Source organism: Podarcis raffonei, chromosome 2, assembly GCF_027172205.1.
Source record: "Podarcis raffonei isolate rPodRaf1 chromosome 2, rPodRaf1.pri, whole genome shotgun sequence".
Classification (NCBI taxonomy): domain Eukaryota; kingdom Metazoa; phylum Chordata; class Lepidosauria; order Squamata; family Lacertidae; genus Podarcis; species Podarcis raffonei.
Window position 1 is genome coordinate 81,036,408 of NC_070603.1, and position 20,479 is coordinate 81,056,886.

Here is a 20,479-nt window from a genome sequence, read left to right on the forward strand (position 1 = left end):
GATAGCTGATAAGATGCTATATATTTATATTTGTCTCATAAACAAGAAAGACATAATTTGGATCTGCTTATTCTGCTAGTGTGATCTAACAGCACAGTTACCCAAATTCTTGTGAACTGTTTTTGGACTAACTTAAGACTATTGGGCCTCCATGAAGCTATCACCTGTAATCATTTGGTTGGCAAAATATACATACAGTACTCAGCACCATTTTTAGAACATGAAACTGGATGGACTGAAATTGGTAATCTTTTAGGCCCTGAAGCTAAAACACCATCAACAAGGGCAGATATCCTTCCATTCCCATCTTCATCACCCTTCATTTACCCAAAAGGCTGTTGAAGATGGCCCTCATCACCTGTGGACAGAGGAACTTGTTACTTTTCAGCTTCCTCTAGATATGGCTGGTTGTGTTTTGTGTAGGGTAGGGGTTTTTTTTAATACCTCTGCCAGTCTGGCTTTTTCTGGGCCTACAGTTCTGCATTCTTGCTTGCCACTTGGATCTACCATTGTTAACTAATAGATTGATACCATTATTATTATTATTATTATTATTATTATTATTATTAGACCCATTACAGATTTTTTTGTACCTTCTGTTGCCATTGTTTTTGGAGATAGTTGAGACAAGCACTGGTCGCAGCATCTTTGGGTGTTTTGGTTCAGTGCAACAACAGTTCAGAAAGCAACTTTTTGAAATCCCCCCAGAGCATTCCCCATGAGATCCCAGCCAGTTACTTCTCCATTTCAATTTGCATAGAGGCAGTGGGACAACGTCATGAGAAAGATGAGAATGAAACATTATGCTGGCTGCAGGGCCTAATCTGTCCAACTGACTGCTTATTTGGTATTTGGTGATGGAGGGGGAATGGATACCAGTAACTTGATTGCAGTAGAATTCAGCATGAGACAAAAAACTAAAGAAGTAATAGCTGACAAATCTTCTGCTCTGGAAGGGCAGAGGGACATTCATCACTGATGCTCTGGAATTGTGTCAGTGCTGTAGTGATCTTCTTCAAGTAATAAAGCAGCGATCCCTTATTTTAGATTCAGACATCAGTTCAAGACTGGAATTACTAATATATGCTATCTGAAGCTATCATTTATGAGTGTTCAGACACAGCTTCTTTTGCTTAGAACACATCAATGCACTTCTACTGACTCCCTTTAGGATTGAATTCAAACTCTTGATTTTTACTTAAGTACACAACTGAAATGTACTGTAGAAGAATGCTATGGCCCATATACCCTGTCCATGATCTCTTGCTGAGCTCCATGCCATATTAATTCATCCATCTACGTGAAAGGGCAAATCATAACATACTTTAAAAAAAGAAAAAGAAATTGTGGCCTGGGGAAGCAAATACATTTAGAATTCTAAGATACAATTCAAGGGCTGTCTTCCAGATCTCTGGTGGTTCAGGCTATACAGAACTACACATCCCGTAAGCCACCTCTCCCATCAGCAAAATGTAACAGGATTCAGGTTACATTAATATGGGCAGAAGTCCTTCTCACTTTAAATGAGAATGAGCTCAATTTCTTAACATCAAGCAAGACTCACTGGGCTCAAAAGTACCAGCTGCAGAAGGCAGGATTAGGACTTTGAGCATGAATGGCATCCTCATTCATAGTAACTGAGTCTATTTTACTCAGTGATCATGAGCCCAGTCAAGGCTGCTCCTTTGCTATTAAATAGATACAAGAAGCAACACTACCGAGAAATTTAGATAAGATGCTGAATTGTAGTCAGTGTCTGAACCTACAGTGATTTCTCCAGTCCAATATACTTTTATTGTGTTGGAATTTTTGTGTCATGAATCTTGCCACCACTGTTACCGTTTAACCATTCCTTTCCCAAGTTGACAGTTTATTCCACCCCAAACATATACAATAGCATATACTCAAAGTTCTGTACCTAGAATTATCAAGCAAGCCGATTGCTGTTTATTTATTTAGATTTCCTCCCCATCCTTTACCATAAGATTCATGGGTGTGAAATGGACCAACAGAATGGTGCACTAAATTTTTCGACTAAAAATAACAACAAAAAAGTCCAATTCATTGAGGACAATGTGGCAAAAAACATGAGATCTGCCAAGGGCACCCATTGAAGGATTTACTCATTGGACTTGGTGGAGACAGCAAGGGGGAAACAGAGAAGTATTTATAGTGCTCCCAGTTAAGGATACCTGGTCACAGATGATTCCTTAAGTCAGTGTCTGAAGCTGCAGGGAATGGAATTAAAGAACGGTGCTATCTTGTGATATTTTTAGAATTTTAGCAACACACTGGGTTTTCCACAAATTTTTCAAGCACAAAAATGTTTTATTTTGTCTTCTCTTGAATATATACAATCTCTTGGGAGTGAGGAGTTAGTGCCACTGACTTGTCAGCTTACAAGGGGCATGGCTATACAACAGGCAATACCAACAAACCGAAGGTTTCAGTGCAAGCCAAGGGGGTAGGAAGAGTGAGAACAAGATTTTCCATATTTTGCTCATAAAGCATACAGACATGAATCTAAAATAAAGTCTCAAACAAATGAAATATACATGTTACAGAGAGCAGAAATCTCTTACTACAGCATGTATTTTGCCCAGGCAGATGACTCTGCACCATGTTCTACAAAATTCAATTCTAACCGAATTGATGGAATAATATAAACTAAATGGAACCAACAAAACGTTTCAGACAGTTCTTAATGCTCAAAGTACAATAGAACTATACAATTCACAGATCGGCAGCGCAAAACAGCTCCGACTCTTCAGCAGGTAGTTCAAAAATGTCATTGCCATAAAGAGAGAATGTGAGTGCAGTGTGCCTTCAACTTTTCTGTTGCAATGCTTTTTATTTTAAAATGTGTGCCATTATGCTTGTCCTAGTTTTTTTTAATTTCAAGTAAATAGAGACTTACCAATCTGCAAATCAATCTTAGTAGTTACCTTGTGCCTTTGTACTGAGAGGTGAAGGTGCAAAGTCTATGTACAGTTAAGTGAACCCAATGAAAGAAAGCTCAAGCCCAAAAAAGAAAGAAGTGCCCATTCTATCTACAGTGCAAACGGAGTGAAAAATGACAAAATAAATTCAAATGTGGTCAAACACCAACACTACTAAATAAGTAGGGTGGATAATAATAAAGAAAGCTTCACATTTAATTCCACTTCAGTGAAAATACTGTAAGCACTTCAAATATGGTTCTGAACTACGACTGCTGTTGGAATAAAGGCAATGGCATGCAAGTAAAGTTCTGTACTTACATACTTTTTTTAAATAGTAACTTTGGGATGGGCTCTCCTATAACCAATATTTGGATTAGTTTATTTCACAAATGAAACATGCATGGATTGAATTTAAATTACATAATTTGTTCAGAATATTTTTTGTTTTTTGCTTTTGCGGCTAAATGAGAAAGAGAGGGAGGGAAGGAGAGAAAAGGAGGAGGGAGAGAAAAGCATCTTAAACTGCTTGCCAAATTTGCTATTTCATATTAAAACAGAAGTTTTCACTTGCAACAGCTTTTCCAGAAAGATTGCATAACAAAGTGAATTGCACTGCCCAAAGCTATTACCTGCACACATATATACAACTTAAGTTCAAGCTCTTGTAAATGCTCCTATTGCAAAAGAAAGCTACTCATGTTATTACTCTTCATTAAAATGAAAAGTCTTCCGTCAGTAACTCACTCTGTAAACATTTAAACCACCCTTTTTCTTTTTTAAACTCACCCTTTAACCACCAGTTAAAATAAAAGCATTTACAGGAGAAAAATGGAACAAAACTGGGCAAGAGTTTCAAATGTAAACCTTCAACATTTTTTCCAATATATTTATATTTATATATATTTTTGCAAATAAAAAAAATCAACCTCACACAAGCAGATTGTAAATAAAATACACTTTTCAATTATTCTTATTATTTACATCTTTCCAGCGAGAACTGAAAAGCTTGAATTCAAGGCACTAATACTCCTGCAGGATTAATACAGTTGTCTTAACCATCAATTCAAGTACATTAACGCTGAAGTTTGCGGTTTCAAACACCAGAGCACAAAATAAAGTGATCTTCGGCAAGGAAGGAGAAGCAAATATTGCCATAACCACAAACGAATCGGTGTGAAAACATTTCACAGTGATTGCTTGATTCAGTGTATGGATGGTGTGCACGCTAGCAGGCCTGAACCGAATGCCGGCAGGTCAACACACCCCGTGCATAGGCTCAAACGCGCCACCCTGGCGATGTGGGAAAGCACCGTCAGTTATCGAAAGGCGGCCAAGCTAGGTTATTCTCATGTTAGAGCCTGGCGGGCTGACCACAGGTTGCTGCAGCGGCACTGGAAACAGCTGCAAGCTGTTTTTGCCCAGAGGTGGGAATGGCGCAACGCTCTGGCCTCCTACAATCCCAGGCTGTGTGGCAGGGCCCAACCACTGCACTCCAAAAACGGATGTAGGAAAAACTCCTCCATATTGACAAAGAGGCATCACATAAGGTTTTACTGTGCCAGAAAGGGTAGTACCTGGCATAGGCACTGGCAGGGATGGTGAAACTCCAGGAGTTAATGCAGCTGGCACTGGGCAAGAGACTGGAACAATTGTCTTTTCCCCCACTCCTGTTCTGACTGAATTAACCTACAAAAACAAACATAAAAAGCAACAGCTATTACGCTTGTACCCTCCTAGCTGAGCAGTGAGATATCATCGCTTTATGGCAGTTTAGCATTTCAAACTCAACAGTTGCATCACACTCGGCTACTCTGTTCTGAGGGGACGTCCTGGTTCTGCGCCCTCCAGTGGAGGAGATTGTAGATTGTGAATGGGGTAATAAACGCAGAAACTCGGCCAGTTGCTTTAACACACACACACACCCTCTAGGTTTTCATAGACATAATGACTTCAGGGGGAATCCTCTGAACTGTCTGCATTCCACATGAAATTTAGGCAATATGGCGGCCTGCAAAATACCTGCATTATTTCTCCGTCAGTATACAAGAGCTGATAATCAATCATTGCTTTCCTTAAAACAATAACAACCCACCCACCCACCCAAGTCCCACACCTATCTCCTTTCAACACAATCTGGAGAACAGTGTCGCTGTATTGGCTGTAAGCAGCATATAGCCAAATCTGAAAAAAACCCACCCAAAACTGTTGTCCACAATATATTCATGTGTAGGTAGAGAAAATATATGTACTAGTTAGCTCCCTTCCCTGCTTTCAGCCACCCCGTAACATCTTTTCACTGGCTCTCCAGAGAATTCTTTGAACACACACACAGAGCTCTTGGGACTATATAGCTCAGCTCCACAGCTCTGAAAATATCTAGACAATGCAGAACTGGATGAGAGAAAGGGCTTTCTTTTCTAAACACTGAGAACAGCTGACTTCCTGAGAATTATGAGCTTAAATATAGTCCAAATGCCACAAAAGCAATTATTGTACAAGAGATCTGTCTGGTTCCCCCATGGATTTGGTTAGCAGGTTTTAATTTCACATATAATTTACAACTTCTGGCAGTGATTTCATTAAGTCAGCACCTATTCCTGAATGATGGTTCTTTCAGGCAATCCCTTTGTCTATAATATCAGGGTCAAATTGGTAATTATACCCAGGAGATGGAGTGAGAATTTTTAAGGCAGAAAATGTGCATGAACTGAAGTGAAAACTTGTTAATAGGAAGAAAGCATTTTGAGGGAGTTTTGCTTGCAATATCTCGACTGAAAAAGACAATAGTACCATCCTAGGCATATCTACTGAACAGGGTTCCTACTCCTTACCCAAAACTAAGCTCCATTGAACTCAGTGGGACTAACTTCTGAGTAGAAATGTGTAGGATTGCACGTCAGCTATCCATTTTGGCTCCAAGAATGACAACTTCAAAATATTTATTTCCTTTAAATGATACAAGGGAGATGAAATGCTTTCCTAACAATCTTAAGAGACTCTATTCACCGGTAGCCCATTTAGCCAAGAATTAGTTATTCATGGAATGAGCAGTTGTATGTGGGCAACAGATTTGCAGAATGTTGATAGCTTCTCTTAGCAGCAATCGGCAGGAGTATTACAAAGTACAAGAGGTATGTGCCATGAAAGGGAGCACTGTATCATAGAACCTTAAAAAAGAAAAAGAAAAAAATCAGGTACTATTTTTTACTTTGCTCAGGCCATCTGTGGTTAGATAACATTGTTTTGCAGGATGAATTTGGTTCAAACTTCCCTATTTAGGCATTTTTGAAGTACAGTTCTAGCTTTCATGCCCTACAGTGGCTAATATCATTGTCTTGATAAGCTCATTGTCTTGAAGGCTGGAAGACTAATTAAATACTACTGAAAAGGAAATAATATTGTGCTTTTTTTTCTCCTAATAGCTCCAGCTTCCATCATTTCTCAAAATTGCCTATCCTATCCTATCTATCCTAGAGGTTTCCAGATAGTCTGCTGGCCCTGAGTCCTAAATACAACCTAAATGCATACCTATACAGTGGTACCTCGGGTTAAGTACTTAATTCGTTCCGGAGGTCCGTACTTAACCTGAAACTGTTCTTAACCTGAAGCACCACTTTAGTTAATGGGGCCTCCTGCTGCCGCCGCGCCGCCAGAGCACGATTTCTGTTCTCACCCTGAAGCAAAAGTTCTTAACCTGAAGCACTATTTCTGGGTTAGCAGAGTCTGTAACCTGAAGCGTATGTAACCTGGAGCGTATGTAACCTGGAGCGTATGTAACCTGAGGTACCACTGTATTTGAAAACTAATTTCAAATAAATTACTAATTTGTATGTAAAAATATTTACAGTTGTGCAACTTTTAAATTCATTGATTCCTAGTGGGGTGGTTTTTTTATAACCTTCATTCATTTATTTGTACTACTTATAGGCTACCTTATAATGGAAGTTCACATGCATTCCTGAACAACTATATATAGAGAGAGCGAGAGAGAGAGAGTTATAGTCTAATATGTGGGGAATGTATTGGCCTAGTTAGGTGGTCTGAGGCAAAGCCTTGTTTGAGGGCCTAAAAAAAGAGGAAAGAGGAAGACAGCAGAGGCCTGAGGCTTGACTAAAGGGGAGCAGGTGATGCAGCAGAAAAAGACAAGGAAGTGAGAGGATGGGACAAGGAAGAAGAGAACAGGAGGAAAGGCAAAATTAGAAAGATGGAGGAAAGCCAGCTAGGAATACGAAAGAGAAGCTGGGGCTGGCACTTGCCAGCTGCTCAGCTATGGCTCATCTTTATCACTATGTGATAAAGGCTTGCTGCATTTGGATGGGCAACTTACTGGCAGTTTTATAAACAACAATAATGTGCTCAGACCTTCAACTTTTTTGAAAGCCAGAAAATCCAAATGGCACTGTGTACTGTATACTCATGAGGTTTCTGCTAAGGCCAGTCCCTGGGTGGATACAGCTTATTTAGGATTCTCTTCTCTCAATACATTTTGCTCATCTGTCACTTTGCTGTTCAGTCAACCAGCTTGAATACATCCTTTTGGAGATCTTTGGATGAGCCAAACTACACATTACGTTGGTTGCATGTTTGCCTTTTGCATTGATATTTTATTTGCAAATAGCCAGCCCAGTATGCACCTCAACCCTCCCGGCACATATACACACAGCTCCCTCACCAATAGAAGCAGTGGAAACTATTTTACTACCATATAACGCAAAGCCTTTTCAAACCGATTTTCATTATATGCTCCCAAATTGAACCCACAGCATCCATGCTAATTTATATAAGAGAGCCATACCCTCATAGTTTTGCATACCGTTTGGGCATCTGTGGATTCTTCTGATATTTGGCATATATTAATCTGGCAGTTACAATAATCAACACCTTTCTGTTTAGATAGTAACTCTTTCAGCACTGTGAGAGCTTTTTAATATTGTGACCGCTTTCTCCCCTCAAAACAAACAATAGTTGTGGTGAGTGGCCTGAAACAGGTCAAGGCCACAGCAAGCGAGAAAGGGTTAAAGTACTCCTAACCTGCAAGGCCAGTTCACAATCTTGATCAAGTCCACCAGGCTGGCTATTGAATGAAAAATCTTGCACACAAATGACAAAACATGTGACTAATGTGATGTGCTAATTGGTCCATAGGCTGAATGGGATTTTGAGTGTTAGTTGTTATAATTTTTAACAATTTGCTGTTCAAATTTCAGTTTTACATTTGCTTTGTCAGTTTTACTATTTAGCTTTCTTCATTCGCTTCCCCTCCAACATCCAATAATGTTGACCATCTTTTGTGCTTCCCCTCCCTGCCTTTTGTAATTAAAGGTATGCATTTTATTTGAGCTCTTTTAATTTCTTTTAATAAGCTCCAAAATTCCCAAAGGAAAATGATGCTTGTAATTGAACATTTTAGCTTTCTATCAACATCTTGCCATATTCTCATATTGAAACAGCGTGTAAGTTCATTTTGGGCCTTTGTCATACATACTCCATGGCAACCACAGCCATGATTTTGCTTTCCAGAGAGAATAAGAAAATTGTTTCTCCCTATTAAGGTCTCCATATTTTTTTTAATGCTAATATGAATCATACTCAAGTCTTTCCTTGTTTGCACATTCGTCTTTTCTTTCTTCATGTTTCTTTCAAAAACCACTTTCCCCTTCTTACAAGTTAGTAGAGTTCTGTATAAGTCAAGGCTGCAATCCTATGAACACTCACTTGTAAATTTCCATTAAAATCACAGCGACTTACTTCTGGAATTGTGCTGCATGTCTGCTCAAATCTTGTTGAAATCAGTGGAGCATAAGCACACTGATCTTCCTGTGGATTATGTCCAATATCGCCTTAGATTAAATTACCATTGTCCAAATCCAGCAAGAAAACTCTGCCTATGCTAACCATTCCTTTTAGCTTGAATTCCCAGTTTTTCTCCATTTCAATCATGGCTCTACCACTAAGGCAACTTCCTAGCATGTTTGCAATGTGGATTTAGATGTGTAGCTGCATGCACACTTCTGTCCACAATACCCATGGGCCCTATAGAGTTGACTGGATGTGTCTTTCATTACAAATGAAGATGTACAGCCACACCAGGGACCATCAGTTGTGATATGTGAACAGGGATCAAGCCTTGTTTTAACAGAACTAAACCTCAGCAGCTCTACATGACCTCTTTATCTGGATTCCTTCTAGTATTTTTGACAGGTTGTTATATTCTCTTTCCTATATTAGGGAAGATAATGGTGAATTGCAAATGCTACTCAAACTTATCCAAGGCAAGGCAATAGATACGAAACACTGAGGACTTTACCCCCTCCTATTTTTAATTCTCCATTCTTCACCCACACAAGAATTCTTGCTTCCTTGCCAGCTAGCATCAAGCTCAAACAGATGTAAAATTCTGCTGTTTCCAGTTTGTTTAACATATCACCTACCAGCCACTGAAATAAGAACTGCACTCTTAAGGTTCCTTCAGCATTTTCTTCCCGTCTCACAGCTTTCCCCCCTACCCCATCTTCATCCCTTTGGAGTCCTGGTCTGACACATTTATTATCACGCAAAAGAAAACACATATTGTATTGTACAACCTCCTGTTAAGATAATTTCTTCCAGTTCAAGGAATTCTATATGCAGTACAGCTCAAGATGCTATTTTTAGCCCGTAGCTCTCGCATCCACTGAAGTTGTTGAACACGGGTTACAGTAGCATTAATGAAAAGCTCGTAGATGATGGGCTGCCACCAATACATACTACTTATCTCCCTTACTGTTTGAAAATTATATTCCATGCACATTTCATGATGTTTTAAAAAAACTAACAGCTAGCATGGCCACCCTTGCCTATCAGTGGCTTTGAAAACAAATGAACAAATCTGTGCTGGCCATTCGTGCTTCATTGCCAAATTTATTTGATGTACTTTATTGTAGGAGTTCTTACTGCAACAGAAGTAAAGAGAAGTGAGTTCCTTTTTATCCAAGAAAGTAAAAGTAGAGATGTGGATTGCACTGTCTATCGTGCTTTTGATAAGCAAATAAAACAGGACAAGCAAATTCTTATAAGCTTTTATGCAACTGATCCAAGAAGAACCACCATCTCCCTCCCCCCCCCCCAAAATATACAAAGTTTTGTCTTAGAGAAAGGATGATGCTGAAAAGCAACAGTACCATTGGTTGAATAAAAAATATCACAGGGGGAGTACTCTGTATAGCAGGGCAAAGAGAGGGACAAATAGGAAATCTGTACTTAAACAGTCTGCATGCAACTCTCATTATCTGTAGAGACTTGCCCATAGAACCATCATGTACGAATGTATATAGTAAGAATGTACAAAATATGGCAGAAGAAGTTACGTATTCTTCTTCCAATGCAGTGCTTCTCAGCCCTTTTCTTCTCTTAGGACTGGATACAAAAGTATGAACACATTATTTGCAGAAGCTTAGCACCAGCTTTATCAAAGCCCTGACTGCGGCAGCTGAGCAAACCTGGTATGTTTGCTCCACTGCAACTGCTGTTCCCAACTGGACAGACAATTAGGGAAGTGCAAGCCTACTTTCTGCATTTATTTGTATCACTGGAAAGGGGAGAGGAAAAAACATATAGAGGTTGCTGTGCAAGGAGGCTTCACTGCTTCAAGACCGCTTTATATTTCCATCGTGCTTCTTGCCTTGATTAACCCTGTAGCATGTCTTGGTGCTCTAGTGCTGCAACACAAGTATAATTACATCACATGCTATTTCCTCAAGTAATGGAAGCTGTGCAAGTGCTTGAGAAAATATGTGCCGACATGCAATCAAATGGATCTCAGTTACCGAAGGTATATAGGAAGCGTGTTCTTGTAGACAGACACCACAGCTTGTAACCATTTGCAGCTAACAAGGCCAAAAGCTCTCTTAAGAAACAAGACCTGAGATTGTGAGAACTTTCCACCTTGCTAAGACAGTTCCTTTATTTTTGCTATTCTCCCTTAACAATATGATCTGTTAATTTTTAAAACAAATTTAAAGTGTCATTTTCATAGGAAAGCTGCTACCACTAAAATGAAGCATTTAATTTTTTTTAAAAACTCTACTAGAGAATGCCAGCTCAAACATTAATGTTGTTGTTTTTAAAAAAGATGGTATTTTCCATCAATATTGAATAACTGATAAGAGCACATAGCTCTTCCTCTTACTCATTCCCTTCTCGCTTCTTGGTTTTCTCGTGTTACCTTTCTGGCCGGGTTCACATATCACGTTAAGCCAAACCATGCACTGTCTTACCACAGAGTAGCTCACAGCTGCTTTGCTCCTGCTGCTGTGCTGCACTGCTTGAAGTCAAAGCTTGGCTTCACATGTCATTCAAAACCAAATTCATGTTTGAGCTCTCTTCCTGAAAAAGCTAGGCGCTGTATCCACTTAAGCTGTTGGGTACACAGAACAACAACTGCTCGCGCAGCAAAACTTCCTCTCCCTCTCCGTTTCCTGTGTGCCACCGGCAGTCCTCCAACCCCAAATCTGCTCTAAGGGTTCCACCAACCCTCTGCTTGTACAGCTTCACCTGGTGCCTTGGCCCGTATGACACACTAAGCTGAACTTGGCTCAGCTTAGTGTGGCAGCAAAAGGGATCAGGGAGGAGAAAATCGGCTGTGGCCTCCTCTAAGGGAACATGATGTGTGAGCCAGGCTTCTGAGTTTTGACTCTGGCATAAATCTGACACTGACACACACACACGTTCTTTGATTTCCATCTGCTGGATTTAGGTATGTATTTGTATTTCCCATCACTATGTTTTATGGTTACAGATTTCCAGCTCTAAACAGCAGCAATTTTTCAGGGAAGGCCAAGAAATGTATGTAACCTAAGCATGCCACCTGCAGTTTTGTAAATTGCATTTGCCAGATATGCCTCTGTCCCATAAGGGTTGTATTCCTTTGTGAATAGAAAAACTCCTTTCATCGATTCATTCTCTGTGTCACCCCTCCTTTCCCAGTCTGTAGCCCCCTGTTAACTTCCATGTCATTCTGTCAGTCCCCGGAACCCTCTGGAATAATTTTTGGTGGGTGCAGGGAGCCACAGAGGGGAGAAATGTACTTGCAAAAAATAATCTCCCTTTCTCTTCTATCAGTGGAAGCATCTGCTTGATCAAAAGCCCTTTCACAAACAGAAGGGCACACTGGATTCAACACACAGCATATTAAGTTCCTGGTCTGCATGCATCTCCTCTAATGATATGTGCTCTAGTTCAGCGGTTCCAATGTGTTATTTGGGACTTGGAGTGTGCATAAACAGTCACACACACACACACACACAGAGAGAGAGAGAGAGAGAGAGAGAGAGAGAGAGAGAGAGAGAGAGAGATGTCTGTGAAGAGGGCTTGCTCCAGTCTCTTCAAACAGAGTGGATTCACCAAATTTACCTTAAAAAAGTGAATTGGGACATTCCTTGATTGCAGTATCTGTGTGTGTACACTATAGGGGAGTGGAGCACTGGTGTTATGATTTAGTACTAGCCTTTTTAACAACAACATGCAGTTAGAAACGTGGTGGTTGGGAATAATCAGTTGTAGTGTTGGAATGGGTGGCAGTGATGAAAGTGGCGTGGTGAGGAGATGACAATGTGTCCATCTTTCACTTTAAACCACATTCACATAATTAAATTAGGGTTCTACGAAGTATTATCAATGAAATGTAAAAAAGAACACTAAAGCTGCAATCCTATGCCCAATTACCTGGGAGTAAGTCCCATTGAACTCATCGGGTTTCATGTCTGAGCAGACATACCTAGGATTTTGCTGTGAGACTGCTTTCAATGGGACTTAACTTCTGAATAGACCTCCATAAGACCGCAGTACCAGTTGCCGTCCTCCCCTTTAAAAGGCAAAAGTACTGGCACAGTCTCTTGCAGAAGAACAGCCTACAAACTGCTACCAGCAAGCTATTCCAGCAAACCAACAACTGGAAGATTAATGACACAGTTGGAAAAGGAATTAAAAAAAAAAACTTCAGCAACCATTGTTTAAATTTGTTTTAAGACAAAGCAACATTTGATTACCAGTCAATGTATTGCTGTGTATCAACTATTCTCCATTCGTATTCTTCATTTTGTCACAATTCTCCATTTGTAAAAAGTTATATACTGAACCAAACAGTGTCAAGATGAAGTCCAAGTAGATAAAAATTCTTAAGCTATTTTTAATAGTTAATGGAGTGAAATGGATATTTATATGGAATATGCTCCTTAAGCTTATGTCCTCCAAACACCAGCTCAGCAATCTCTTTCAGACACAAAGTAAAAGGTAACGCTCTTCAAGGAGCGCCACTTACTCCACACGTCTCATTCTGTGTCTGCATGGGGTTAGCCTTTGGCTCCATGTCTTGCCGCTTTTGGTTCTGCTTAAGTTGATTTAAGGATGGTTTCGCCTGCACAGCTCCCACGGTTTTGCTTGTCCATTGATCCACCAGTTTGTGGAGATCATCTGTGAAAGTTCCTTTCTTGTTGTTGCTGTTGTTGGCTTGTACTTGTACTTGCAGCGTTGTTTGTGGTAGAGGGTCCGGATATGCTACAAGGCTGTTTGTCGAGGATCCTAAGATGCCACAGAAAGATAAGAATCAGCTGCACGCATCAACAAAGCCATACTACATTCCACTTTTGCTTTTGTTTACTTCATCGCACAACAGTTCTACAACCACACAACTATCTGGTTTTCACCCAGCTGCTTCTCCTGAAGAACTTTTTTTGCTTCAAAAATGGTTTAAGAAATGATATGCATTTCACCAGTTAGGTGCAGCTTTCGAAATGGCACTGTAAATAAATTTTTCATCCAAAAAAAATTAAATATTGGTGATTATGTCTTTATGCAAATCCACTGGAATTGACAGAGGAGAGAAGAATAGAAAAGGAAATATGGATAGCCTAAAGATGACACAGATATCAGGGATATGTTACTCGTGCTCTGCACAATCATAATTGGCTCCACTTTAATAACCAACACCATGATTGGTTTGGGATTTACAGATTTCCTATCCAGGACCCCAATTACCCTCCTAAAAAAGCTGATAAGAAGGATTCAAGTTTTCTTTCTTTCCGGTCTAGGCTGGTGAAATCCCATCCTTCATGTACATAATTCTGATTCTGCAGAAATCCTAAATGACTCAAGGAAAGAGTATATCTGCTGCCATCCAAACCTTCTTGCTTCCACAAAACTCCCATGTTTCTCTTTCCATTTATCTTTCCAAGTTTACAAAGCAGTTAAAATATTTTACATGACAAACTTTTAAAGATAAATGTGCTATACCTATAGGCACCAGCAGTGGTAATAAATTACACATAATAACAGTCAGATGTCATGTTACTGATTCATCAAACCATGATTTGGAGGATTAAAAACATGGTGTCTACATATACCCAGTATATAGTAACGTAATGTAGCTTGGCTGTGGAAACAATTATTTCACTTACATCCTGAAAATCGGATACCTAATGTTGAACTAATTTATTCACAGCAAGATGATAAAACCAATATCTAACATAAAGTGAAACAGTCTCTAATATTGTTTGGAAGATGAATCTAAAATGAATGCTTTTTTAATTTTTTGAAAAATATTTGAATTCTAATTCCTAAAAATACCAATTTGAAGCAAAAAAGTTCAAAGCTGTATTGAAATGACATTATTTATGATGAGCCAATGTGCTATAATCTTATTTCTGCTGCCATGGAGACTGTGATGTGTGCTATAAGTAAATCTATTAGTGATTTGTTCGAATGAACACTCGCACCTTCCTTTAAAAATAATTGTGCTCCAAACTTTTGTGAATTCTTAGGTTCTTTTGAAAAAACGAACCCATGAAAAGGTAAGTTCTTTTTTCAAGGATTGACTCTCAGCAACTATTCAGTACTTCAAGCAACTCAATAGGTGTGAGGAAGTGTTAGGTTGCATTAGCCAACCAGCAGCAAAACAGCCTTGTAAAGAAGCAGTGTTAATTGACGTATTAGATGAGCACACTACCCAGCTTTGTCTCATATACACACATGTACATACTGAGATTAAGATCATCTTGCAGCATGCAGGCATCCCAAAGCATCACCAGCATGCAAAGCTACCAAAAGGATACCTGCCCTTAATTCAGATGCAGCCTAACTTAATACGATCATGAATGCAACGCCTGTTGTTTAAATAAACGACTAGATTACATTTAAATAAAGCAGCTCATGCTCAGAAATAAATGACAAAAACCCAAAAAACAAAAGAGAGAGGGATAGTTACTACTACTGTGATCTTTGCCTAGACATAGTCGTTTCAGGGTGGACCCTACAAGGTAAAATGATACAAGACATACAGAGTTAGGCAAGACTAAAAAGGGGGGAAAGAAAAGGTCTGATGGAAAATCTTCTGCATTTTTAAACAACGAAAAAGTAACCATTATGCAAGAAGGAACAGACAGAAAGTCAGCAGTTCAGGTGTGAAAAGAAGAAATAACTGGGCAGCTCAAAACCTACAGAAATTTGATGCTATCCGAACAAATGCTATGCAGTTTTTATTTGGACCTGCATAAATCTGAAGGTGAATTTTAAAAAGCACATTTTTAAAAATATGTTGATGCCTGTTTTAATTGTGCTTCAAAACTATATTAATCTGATGAATCAATGAATAATAAATATTAAGAAAAAGGCAAAACTAAGCTGGCTATATATTGTTTTTACAAGACCACAAAGTTCTGCAGAGCTGAGGACCATCCAATTCAAATTATGTGTCCAAATACAAAATACTGAGCCCTCTAATCTCTATAATATGTTCAAAATGCATCTGGATTCTAATAGATCTATTGGGGGTATTCCAATTCATCAGTTTCAAAAGCTTGGTGAGATGCTATGATACATTCAGTGATGTACTGCTCATTTTCCAAATGTTAAGTATAGTTACTTCTAAGGGAGAACTCTGACAAGAGCATCATTTGCTATCTATTTAATTACTAGATTCCTTAAACTATTTTTTTTTAAAAAACCCCTCAATATTAAGCAGATAGACCAAAGCCATGTTGTTGTTTGAGTCATTCTGCTGCTGGACTGCATTGAACTAAGCCATGGTCTGGCTTGGTGGGTTGTTCCAACCAGGGCTCAAGGTTTCACTTTCCCAGACAAATCATGAGCTACAACTCTAGGACAAACCTTGGTTACAGTTCATGGTTTGCCTGGAGAGAACTAAACCACCAGCCCAGGTTTGGATGACATGCTAAGCAAAAGCATGCCTTGCCAAACAGTCCTACCTGCTTTACCTGCAGCCTCATGCTACTGTAAACTAGGGAGAAGCCCTTACTGCACATTTTTCTTAGCCATATGAAACATTTAATTAACATTTTGCTGAATGTCATTAAGTATTCCAAGCAGACTCCACATGCTACTGTACACAAGTCAGAAATTGTGTTTTGTGCCTGAAAAATAAAACCAGGCTAGATTACTCCACATCTGTTGATATCGCATGTAAAATGGGACAAGAAATGCCCTGGGTATGAAAGCCAACAATAGTATTTTTACTTCAGGAATGATGACCAATATTGAATTTAAGTGTAATAAGTAAAGAATAGAACTTCCACACCAGATGTATCCCTCACACCTCCACAACCCATCCCTGTAAAGAAGAGGGACTTTCAGTTATGATGTGTGAGAGATATTTTGTCCAAATAAACATGGCAGAGTTGGACCAGCTATGACTTTCTTGAGTTGGGGAACACTTTTCTCTTTAGGAAGTAACATTAGCTGCTTGATTCGGCTAGAACTCTTTCAAACAGCACCAACAGGATGATATCTTTAATCAAACAAACTGAAAGTATTTTTTTCATTCATATTAACTGTTAAGGCATCCCTTTCTTTGGGAATGTTCCCATTTTCCCTCAGTGACTGTATGCAAAGTTATGTTATTTCCAGGACAAGAGGAAACAAAATTCACATCAACTGCATGATAAGAATTCTTCTTGCCATGCATCAGCTTAACTGAATTACAATGTAAATAGAAAGGTATATTAGATACACATTTTAAAAAATATCTGTCATCTTTTAAAAGAAAGAAAGAAAATTATATTGCTGTGCAAACTGCCATCAAAATTAGGTGTTTTTCTAGACACAATTTCAAGGTACCACTTTAGTCTCACTAAAAGGCAGTATATGGAGTTTCTGTCATGCCCTTCAGATATGTATATAATCAAGAAGGAGAGTACAAGTCAACCTTTTTGATGATTGCTGAAGTATCAACCAATATATCATTCCAGCAAAATGCAAGGAAAGAGTTTGCACTACAGAAAAGCAACACTTCAGCCCACAGTAGGGAGGGGAATCTGGAAAGTACTCTGTACTTCTGAGAACTTTCTTTTTATGGAGATTAAAATTCAGGTAGGGGGAAAAATTATTTTTTTGCTCCAGATGCACGTAAGGCTTTTTTTTTTTTAACTGAAATGTGGCCACACTAGTCCTGCTCAAGGGAAAGAAGCATGAGGAGAATGGAAAAGTTGTCCCTGGACAAGGGGCTAAAATGCTATGAAATTTCAGAAGGCTTAGCCCACCATGCCCAAGTGTTTCTCCACAATGGGAGGGACAAGACAGTTACTTTTTATTTTAATGGAAGTTGAAGTTCATTAGCTGATATGATGCTTGCTCACGCAGACGGAGGTGAGGACCAGCTAAAATGAGAAACATTTGGTCTAGACTATGAAGTCAACTGCTTTTACGCAGTGGTGTTTTAATGCTTTTGTTTTGGTTTGGTTTTAACTTTTGTTAACTGCTCTGGGAACTGATGAGGTATAAAGCTCTAAAATAAATAAATAAAATAGAAATAGAACTGAAAGGTGTCAGATATTGTGGTGATCCCATTATCATCTTGTGTGTCCTGGGCATCAAAATCGAGGTTGTTTTTTGCTACACTAGCCGGATAACTTGAAACGGATGATGTCAAATTATATGTGAGATTCAGTCTAACAACATCTAACTTTGGGCAAAAGATTTATTAAAAATGGCAAAGTTCACCCAACAGATCACATCCACTCTCTGCTTTCAAACCAGATGATAACATCTGATAGCATATTCAATTAATTGATTTGTTTCCCCTTTAGAATGCTTTGCTAAAGAATTGCATCACCAATAAATCACCTAATAAATACATGCCAAAAAATTGAGGGCTCATATGAGTAGTTAAAATGACTAGTTTAAGAATGTCAGTTGTGTGTTATCTTTGTCATTACTGTCATGGAACCAAATGCTAAGAACATTTAATGTTTAAAATTAGAATGGGCTGTGTACAGCAAAGGTGTAGAAGACAAATGGAACTATTCTGACTACTTGTGACAATAGAAAAAGTTACAACCACATCCAGATTGTTAACAAGAATAATTATATACAGAAAATTTCAGTAACACTGAGCAATATCCAATGTTGATCATACTTGTAACTGACCCATTGAAATCAACTATTATGTGTATAACTTAGTTGGATATTATCCATTAGTTCTAGATCTTGAAAGTACTGTTAAAGTTTAAGGTGACTTGCTTCATACGCTGATCTCTATATGTATCAGTTCTCACCAGCCCTTTATAATTAAATATTAATGAAGTTTTAAAATAAAAAATATAATTATTTGGGAATCAAGGAGGATGCATTTTGAGTAGTCTTGTGCCTTTGATCTGCATCACCTCAATAATGATAAAAAATGCATAGTTCCAATGGTAAAAGTTTGATACAAATGGAAATGAACACTAAATTAACTGGATGTTTAGTTACCAAAACGCTGTCCCTGTTTTTTGGCACTACATGTAACAAAGTCTAGATCACCTTATCTGTGCAATGTATCTTGACTGCACAGTAAAAAAATCTATTTGCCTTATAATTAATACCTGCTTTAAAAAAGTTAAATATATGTGAGAGTTGATTGAACTGCCAATTGGTATACTTGTACAATTAAGGAAACATCTACTTGCTTTTAGTTGTACGGCTATTTGAAATCAACCCAGACATTGTATCAGTGAAACATTCTAGAGTGCCATTAGAACTTTAATTTTTCTTTTAAAAAATATTCTGTGCTTTGATGAACTGCTTATTGACTTCATCTCTGAGGTCACGTAAGGTCATAGTAAAATTCAACCGAGTAAAGTGCTCCAGCTAGGTGAGTTAACAATAATAGCCACACTGCACTTTGTAGCAGAATAACTCGACAGTTGCATTTAACAAAATTCACTTAAAGAAACCCAAAGTATACACTGTGTGTGGGGGGAGGAAATACTGCTCATAAAATATGTTTTAAAAAAACTAGCAGGAGCATTTCTCAGCATTTCCACATGCAAGGGATAGAACAAATAAAATAATAATAATAGTAACAGTAATAAAAAGGGTGGATATAAACAGTACTGTATATTGTTTGAATACAGCCCTTGTGCAGAAGTTATACCCTTCAGTGACCTTCTAGTATTGTGTCAGCTTGCTACATGCATGTCTTCATAGTCCAAACATGTGTGAAAGAGACCATTCGTCTACAGAACGTTGGATTTCTTTTTGGTATCGCTGGAACTGGGACAGCAGACATTTATAACTGCCACATTGGAAATTAAAAGTTACTTAAACGTAAAATCACATAAAAGATATGTCCAGGGTAAGATTTGCCATAAGGCTATAGAATAAATTATGAGATCTTCCACACATGCTTTTGGTACCCAGGCATGAGCCAAAAGCAGTGCACAAAAGCTTTCCACGTGAAATAAATAAATAAAAATAAATAAATAAAAATAGTGTCAATGATGATTAACTTTTAAAGAAGGAAATCAAAGAGAGTGTCTGGGGGGGGGGCGGGGAAAGGGACACCCGGTCAAACGTTTTAGATATATATATGAAAATGAGTTTTGGAAAAAGGGGGACAAAAGAAAGATGGGCTATGATAAAATACAAAAGAACAAATACAAACAGATGGACAAAGACACAGGTCCACTGAGGAATCTGGTACGAGGTTTGCTACTAGATTTATAGGTCACTCTCTCAGACGTTTGGTGGAAAACCGTCCAGCCTGCAAATGAATATAAAGGGAAGAAAACAAAGACACTTATAAAGTACAAATAGCTGAGATCAGTTGTCACCATCAGTCATATCAGCTTTGTTAGTTTATCATCCACATCTCCATTTTAGCCTTGCCAAAGAGGAGTAAGTTCATTGGCTATATGCAAAAGGATGCAAAAAATAACAGCAGAAGAAAATAGATACTTTGTAGGATTAGTTTGGCAGGACATGCAGAACTGAGTAAAGTATTGTTTTTTAATCATCATTACACTTTGCAACAAAATATGCTACACATATTGTGACTAATCTATAGAACTGTGCACTGCAAGATACGAATACTACTATTAAATGAAACTGTGTCTCAAATGAGATAGAGATCTTCTAGTGAAGCCAGAAACCCATGAGAATAACGGAACTAACTTGCAAGGTGATAAAAGCTTAATTGCTCCCATGCTATATTTGCGTAGGCCCAATATGAAAGAATGTCTTAGGAACAAAATTCTGCACCAGATTTGGATCTAAGAATATGGACCAAA

General features: G+C 38.5%; 1 protein-coding gene across 19 annotated transcripts in view; it reads right to left on the reverse strand.

The window, feature by feature from the left end:
• Window positions 1-20,479, reverse strand: part of WNK2 (WNK lysine deficient protein kinase 2) — a 112,894-nt gene that overhangs the window by 4,888 nt on the left and 87,527 nt on the right. For 11 of the 19 annotated variants that reach the window (XM_053377775.1, XM_053377783.1, XM_053377772.1 and 8 more), the window contains 4 exons: window positions 19,855-19,953; window positions 15,181-15,225; window positions 13,240-13,499; window positions 2,308-4,628 (listed from right to left, as the gene is read on the reverse strand). In XM_053377775.1, the coding sequence (XP_053233750.1) occupies window positions 4,278-4,628; window positions 13,240-13,499; window positions 15,181-15,225; window positions 19,855-19,953 (755 nt within the window). In that variant the 3' untranslated portion in view covers window positions 2,308-4,277. Of the gene's footprint in view, window positions 1-2,307; window positions 4,629-12,967; window positions 13,500-15,180; window positions 15,226-19,854; window positions 19,954-20,479 lie in introns of those variants that run through there. The other 8 variants (XM_053377780.1, XM_053377774.1, XM_053377776.1 and 5 more) reach the window with 7 other exon arrangements.